At 36.7% G+C, this 7,451-nt stretch overlaps 1 protein-coding gene across 1 annotated transcript; it reads right to left on the bottom strand.

Moving 5' to 3' along the window:
- Positions 1 to 1,023: 1,023 nt before the first annotated feature.
- Positions 1,024 to 5,805, bottom strand: LOC100889703 (ras-like protein family member 10A). The gene has a single exon (XM_030992071.1). The coding sequence runs from the start codon at positions 5,420 to 5,422 to the stop codon at positions 4,658 to 4,660; it is 765 nt and encodes a 254-aa protein (XP_030847931.1). The 5' UTR covers positions 5,423 to 5,805; the 3' UTR covers positions 1,024 to 4,657.
- Between the last annotated feature and the right edge of the window lie 1,646 nt (positions 5,806 to 7,451).

Genomic DNA, 7,451 nt, shown 5'->3' with positions numbered 1-7,451 from the left:
ATTGAATATAGGTATATGTATTAAATTACCTACGGTCGTTTTGCTCAGACGAAACGTTGACAGAGATATTAAGATATACCAAGAAAACCACACAAAGAAAGAATTCTTGCCTTTTTTTTTCCTCACAAATAATTCGTGGACAACTTCGATCAATGTCCATCAACATGATCATATGGACATTTAACAAAACCAAAAGTACATTGACAAAAGAGGCAACATTTCCCTTTTAAATAGAGTTGTAAAGCTAGTAAGCTACAAAGTTGGTATTTCTTTGTTCTATTATGAAAATAATCCAACCACTTTCATTTGTTATACTCTCTTGAAAAATCAATATAGTCATCGCTTTTGGTTTGGTAGAGCAAGGCCTTACAATATTGCTTCGTAGGAGTAAACAGCTGTAATCTAATGTTACGACCTTCAGGGCATGATGATGTAGAGCAAATGAAGAAAATTTATCAAATATTGTCATGAATTTGAAATGCCATAAAACATACAACATATGGAGACTTAACCAAGAAAGATCGGTTGTCAGTAAAAAAAAATGCACATGATTCGATATAAAAACCTTGTTTGGGTTACATAGAAGCAAGATACTCCTTTTACAGCTAATTGAACTATACTGGTATCGTATTCACAAGAGGATATTAAAAGTCGTAATGTCATACGTTGAAGAAGGCTGGTATAATTATTTCGAAATTTCTAACCGTTTTCTCTATACGATTTCAGATTGTTTATAAATTGACCTTAAATTCGTTTATCATCGAACTACACACTGGAATTAAATAATACCTGCCATAATCTCCGCCACTTTAGAAAGCTCTGCTCAAATATATGCACAATACACATACACTACTCAAGCGTCCCTTTATCGCGAACTGGTAACATGATGCCGAAAAAAGCAATCTTCTCATTTCGTAAAAAACAAATCCATTATAGCGTGTATCTCCAAGATTTGATTTATTGAATTTCATCTGTAGCGAGCCAGAAAAAGAAGAGAAAGGGAAAGCAAGGGAGCGCAAAAGAGAGCAAAAGTGAAAGAGAGAGAAAGAGAGAGAGAAGTATGTATAGCTTCCACATAATTTATATGAGGGAGAATAGTGCATTTAAAGGGGAACCCATTGAAAATAGTCGATGGAATAAAAACCGCCATATTTATGGATCAATGCATGTTACCTAAATTATAATTCCTTTTAAACATTGTAAATGTTTCCTCTTTATCCCTCTCTTCAGAATGAGCTTTCCTCTTAATTCACATTTTCTCTCTTTGTCTCTTTCTATTTGGTGGAAATAATTCTTGTTACCTACTTGATTTATGAAAACGATGTGTTCTTCTCTTTCATCATCTGATCATAATCTACACCTTTTTTTAAAGAACTTACATAACGACATCCGTTCATGACTACAAGGTAAGACTCATCCAGGCTTTACGAGACAAGATGAACTTTTCTAGCTAAAGTAGCAATTTATCCATTAACAGTTTTTACAAGCGTATTCGGTCCTATGAGTAGGCAGCATATTCACTAAAACAAATAAATTCCTCTACTATTTACTAAGACACAACCCTTGAGCCATCAATAATTTTTATCATTAATCCTGGAAAGATAAATAATCTCATTTCTAAGCAACAAAGTAAAACAAGGTAAACTAGATAATGTTGAAATAGAAAAAGCTCTCACTAATTCACGATTCGAAGACCTTTAGAGTGAGTGTAACGAACACCAGGGGATAGATAGTTGGGATGCTAAAGGGGAAAAGGGAAAATGCATTGTACGTAAAGGATGCAGCACCGAGCGGACATGTATTATGCATATCATTATATTGTTTTTTTATACATAATGCCGGGGAAGAATGGCCAGAATTGGGTCAGGTAAAATATATATGGCCTAAAGGATAGGAATAGGCGCAGTCAATTTAATAGCAGAATTGTTCTTTTTCTTTCCTACCGCGGTTAACAACGTTTGTCCAATAAAAGTGGAATATAGTGGGTATACTTTATACCTAAGACTACTAGTGTTATAAAGGGTGTCGTCTACACTGCTAGGTGCGAACTTGATATTGTAGTCATTTGGTTTATGAATTATAAATGTGTCATTGGAGAAATTCAAGTACATAATATATTAGACTTACTGAACCCTTGAATAAGAGGATGACAACGATACGCTGACATTACGTATTGCTACTGTACTAGACAAATGGATTTCAGAATAATCGAGTTTACTCTCGAATATTCCCTGCGCTTAATCAGGTTTAAACTTCACCAACCTCTTTCCTTTTTAAAATAAATTTATATCTCAACTATTCCTTATCAATAACAAGCTTTAATCTTCACTTAAACACATCTCTTAAATTGTGTGCATATAAACCCCTTTTCTTATTTTGTAGGAGTGTGCTTGTGTGGAAATATAGAGGAATATGACAAACAAGGGTACTGAGAGATGGCGATAGAGAAAAAAGATAGCGAGAGCAATGGAATAAAAATAAATAGCAAGAATGAAGTCCACGACCCCCAACCCATTCACACACCCACCACCACCGTCACTGTAATTAATTGACAACCACACACTTCTATTACATCAAGTGACAAACTTTAAAAATGACCCTTAAGATATATATAATTGGCCTAATCCTTTGTAATTTGACGCATAAAATATTCGAAATAAATCATTGCGATTTTTCAAAACCTTCACAAATACAAATTATCAAGACAAAACACAGGTAATGTAAAAAGGTGTAAGAAGAAGTAATTATAGTTTACCGATCACATGACTTTTAAATTGACATTTTCCAAATATCCACATCCGTTTATGTTCTCAGAATAAGCTGTAAAATAAAGTAATTGAATTAAAGCTGTACGAAGAGATTAACATGGGTGATCGAGTGCTTTTATTGCAAAATCTAAAGGGCAAAGTAATGATATCTTTCCCATTAATTAGATTCACAGCAGCAGCAGCCTTTCTCCTGTACAAAAGCGTAATGTGGCAAGATAACTCTGGAACAATACGTAGAAATGTCAGACAATGCCAACAAATTCAGAATAGGAGCACTAGAAGTGGTTTAAATATGTGAAAGGTTAGCCTGTATTCAAGATTCTTCAACGTCAATATATCTTACAAATTAAATTTACCTCACAGATTGTCTGGGATTTCGCCCACAAACACACTCACCCACACCCACACATGTTTTTTCCTGATCGCGCTAACCAATTTCAATTTACTCAAATGCGTTCATGACGGAGTGTCACGGATCTTTCGAAGGGGTATAGCTTAGCTCTGATCATAATTGTTGCCACCAATCCTACCACTGACAGATGCATTGACGACAAGGGGTCGAGAAGGTCACTTTGATTTTGTAATGAGTTTCATATCGTAAGACAGGACCATAAGCCCCCACAATAATATGCTTATGGGACAATCAGAAGTAGGTATTGATGCTTTCCGTTACCTGTAATCACTTTGTCTTGGATCACCCGGTGTCCGTTGTATCCAAAATCTACCCATACGCATGGTATGTGATAGAGTTTGAAAGTTTCTCTAAATTAAAGGCCTCATCGTGTCTACGTACGCCTTATGCTTTTTTAATTATGATACTATTGCTCTTGATTTGGGTGCATCTGTTTCACTACGCAAATTACTGATTTCACAATAGCATAACCTACTTTCTGAATGCATAACGAACAATTAACATATTACGTAACAAAGACAATTGCACTTGTACATTGTATATTTGATTCTTCTCTTTACCTAACAAATATATCTTAAATCTTAATTGCTTGGTCCATTTTCAAACATACACGATATAAATAGTTACGCTTTAATTATTGAACTCTTTGGTTGAAAATGTATGAAGCACATTTGAACTAATATTCACTAGCCTAGAAAAATATCTACAATATGGATCAGTGTATTTTGCATGGAATTTTGTGTTATCTTTCCTGTTTATCGTGGCGTTGTATCTTCGTCCATACATATTTTGAAAAAAAAGTGTTCCAACAAACAATTTCGCGATCAAAGACAATCAAAAAGTCGTTTTGAAAATAATATATGTTTCATTGTAGTAAAAGTGAATAAATATCAGTATGATACTGTGAATGATTTTCCCTCTCTCGATTGTAATACGTAGATCTTTTTGGCGTACTTTACACAAACATTTACATTACTAGGGTTTTTCCTTTTCTATGAATTTTCTATATCATTATTTCATTTGTTTTGGAAAAAAGGAAAATTGACACATGTTTAATCAAATTTATTACGTTAGTTTTATAGAAAATTTTGTTGCTGTTTACCAAAATTATTTTTTATTCAAAGTCCTCTAAATATGCGTTAATAGTATCAACCCCTGAAATGCACCAGCCTAATAAATTTGGTAAATGAAAATCGTTCACTTTTTCAGTGATATCTTTACAAACCTGGAAGTAAAAGTAACAGAGTTTATATATATATAGATGCAAACCATAAATGACTACAGTACCAGACCGCATTTATAATGAATTCACTAATGAGGTTTTTTCTTGGGAAAGACAAAACTAAAGAAATAAAATATGACAAATGTTCAAATCATATCAAGAAAAGACGATGTGTGTAGAGAGACATGGAATGAATAACCTCGTTATTAATCATACAAATTCTAGTCCCTTACCAGAACGGACCAGTTCTAAATCTCACATTATGTTACACACCCCACATTGTCTCCACGCACGTAGAGGTATCCGATATGAAGACGATTGTCCTTCTTTATTATTTCCTCCTGCTGTTACTACCCGAACTACTTCATTAAACACAGAAGCTACATGCCAGTTGAACTTGGCCGAACATTCTACATACGAACATTTCCAGGTCTTCTTCACCATCTGGGAGATATGCCGTCTCGGTACCCGTGACATTCTCTGTAAATCTTGTTTATTGCCTACAACGATCATTGGTATCTCATAGCCTATGGCATCCGACTCAAAGCAGTCCAGGATGTGTTCTCTTAGATCCTTGATATACTGGAAGCTCTCTGGAGCAGTGATATCGTATACAAAGATGAGCACTGATGCAGTCCCGATGGCGTTAGCATAGGATTGAAGTTCTTCCCAGGTACAAGATGCGGCAGCCCGCCTGCAGGCTCGCCCATCTAACGGGGAATACGGTATGACTGGCATATCAACTATACTCATCTCATAGATCTGTTCGTTAGCTACAACTGCTGATGTGTACACGCATGGTTTGGAGGTGGAGCGGTACCGAGATGGTAGTTGGCATCGTGCGAACTGCTCCACTATCGATGTCTTTCCTACACCGGGACCACCTATAAGAACAACATCAATTTGGCTCTGATCCGTAGGGGGAGGAGTTGACCCCGGGCCACTGCCGCCCCCAGGCACGCGGCCCCCGCGTTCCTCCGTGTCTGATTTGGAACCCTCCGAACCCAGATCGTCTCTCATCGGTGTCTACTTACAAGAGAAAGTACGAAGAGAAACGCATCAAGATCACAATCCGCGTTTGTGAAAGTAATCGAGGTTCACGTCTTTTAATTCTAATTCAATGTCACATGACTGAGACAAACCCGAACAAATTGTTGACAAGAAAGCACGGGAACACTTCCGTGGTTCTGGAGCAAGATAAATCATTAGAGAACATCAGGTGGAATGGAATTTCCATGATGTGTTTATTTGATTAAAATTGTATATGCGAATCTTTGGAGTACTAGTAACTCAGACAAAAGCACTTTTTTCGTGCGAGGAACATAACGAGGAAGACCATCTCATTATGAAGAACAGATTGCTTCTGTTGTTTAATTTGCCGAATTATACATGCCACTTTCTTTTTAAAAAGTGGTAGCTCCAACACTTTTCATGTTAAGCGAAAGTGAAGCACATTATATTCAAAACGGTTATTGCAAGCTAATGCCGTTCAACTAATGCTCAATTTCACTTCAATAAAGAACGGCCTTATAGTTGCATGTCCACGTAAGCTCAAGACATTAATGTAACATTTCCCATCATATCAGTATAAATCAAGCAAGTTCATTTCCAAATGCAGACACACAATATCTCCTAATAGAAGCTGGTAGCTATCGCGACAGACTCTCTTTCAATCCCATGGTGTCTGTTTTAATCAGTGTGTACGGATAAAAATGTGGAAGTCCGTTTGAGCGAATATCGTGTGTATTAACAATTTATAGAGAGAAATAAGTTGAAATTCATCAAGGACACTGAAGGATGGTGACGCCGACTGAATATATTATCATGTTCAATTTGTCTGAGGATCTGATTAGATGAAGTATATTGTGAAGGTTGTATAGAAGAATAGAGTGCAGCGATTGCTCTCAGTCGATAAGCTATGTCGAATGCTGTTACTCGATACGGCTCCTCTAGCTGGCAGGTGTCTGGGAGTTATTTCTTCCGCAGACGATAAATGAATCAGCCAAATATGTATATGTATTGGGCAACTTCCTTCATACGAACGTCGCAGGTGTTTCGACTGTAAAGAGGAATAATGCAAATAAGACTCGAAGGCTGGCCATGCATTTTAATATGTTTCTTTTCACCGCTTTATAATACACTGAAAACAGCGAAAGCTGGCCCTCATAAACCTTATGTTCGTATAACTATGACAATGACATCATCTAACCGCATTGAATATCAACGCTTAATAGTTCGACGCCTGATGTGAACCAACATTCATCCAGCTCAAGAGTATAATTATTCAACGGCTGCGTTGTGAGAGAACAGCGAGGATAATGTGTCATTATTAATTTCGCTTTATTTCGCTTTGCGGAATAAACAACAGAACGCTTATATGATGCAGATGTAAGCAATCCTCGGAGAATCGATACATCTGAGGATGCGGACCATGATAGATCGATAGCTAGGTATGTCAAGGCTTCAGCATTGACAGGGAGAAAATACTCTCGGGCTCGGGGTAAAGTAGACACGTGACAGACTGGGGGAGCTCGTTGAAGATCAAAGCTAACAAACTCAGTCGCAGCGTATAGGAAGGTCAAGTAAGTCAAATCTCATTACGATATCCTCCAAAAATACGAGAACCAATTTTGCGAATTGGAGTAATTCCAAGGGAGGCAGAAGATTTTATCTTCTTTCTAGTATGTCATTTTGAACGTAGAATTTGTACTTTATCACCTGTTTCGATGATCATGACCTTGATCAGCTATGTGGCTTTCCTTCCTTGTTACATGAAGAAACATAATCTGATATTCATTGATAATAAGAGTGAAATCATTGAATACACTTAGATCCTACGAGTCTATATAGAATACAGTTTAAAAGCGAAGTTAAATGAAAATGTCCAGGGAGAATATAGGTGCATATAGAGGTATGCCGACGGTCCACGCCTTCTCATCTATATTTTGAAAAAGTAGGAAGTAAGTCTTTTGCTTATTTCTTCAGTTTCTAGATTCTGACAGCGTTCATCATGGCTGTCAGCAATTACACAGCTTTACAAAATACCACC

This window comes from Strongylocentrotus purpuratus, unplaced genomic scaffold, assembly GCF_000002235.5.
Source record: "Strongylocentrotus purpuratus isolate Spur 01 unplaced genomic scaffold, Spur_5.0 spur5_scaffold_2, whole genome shotgun sequence".
NCBI classification, from domain to species: domain Eukaryota; kingdom Metazoa; phylum Echinodermata; class Echinoidea; order Camarodonta; family Strongylocentrotidae; genus Strongylocentrotus; species Strongylocentrotus purpuratus.
The sequence above is the reverse complement of the archived record's forward strand: the minus strand, read 5'-3'. Positions and strand labels throughout refer to the sequence as shown.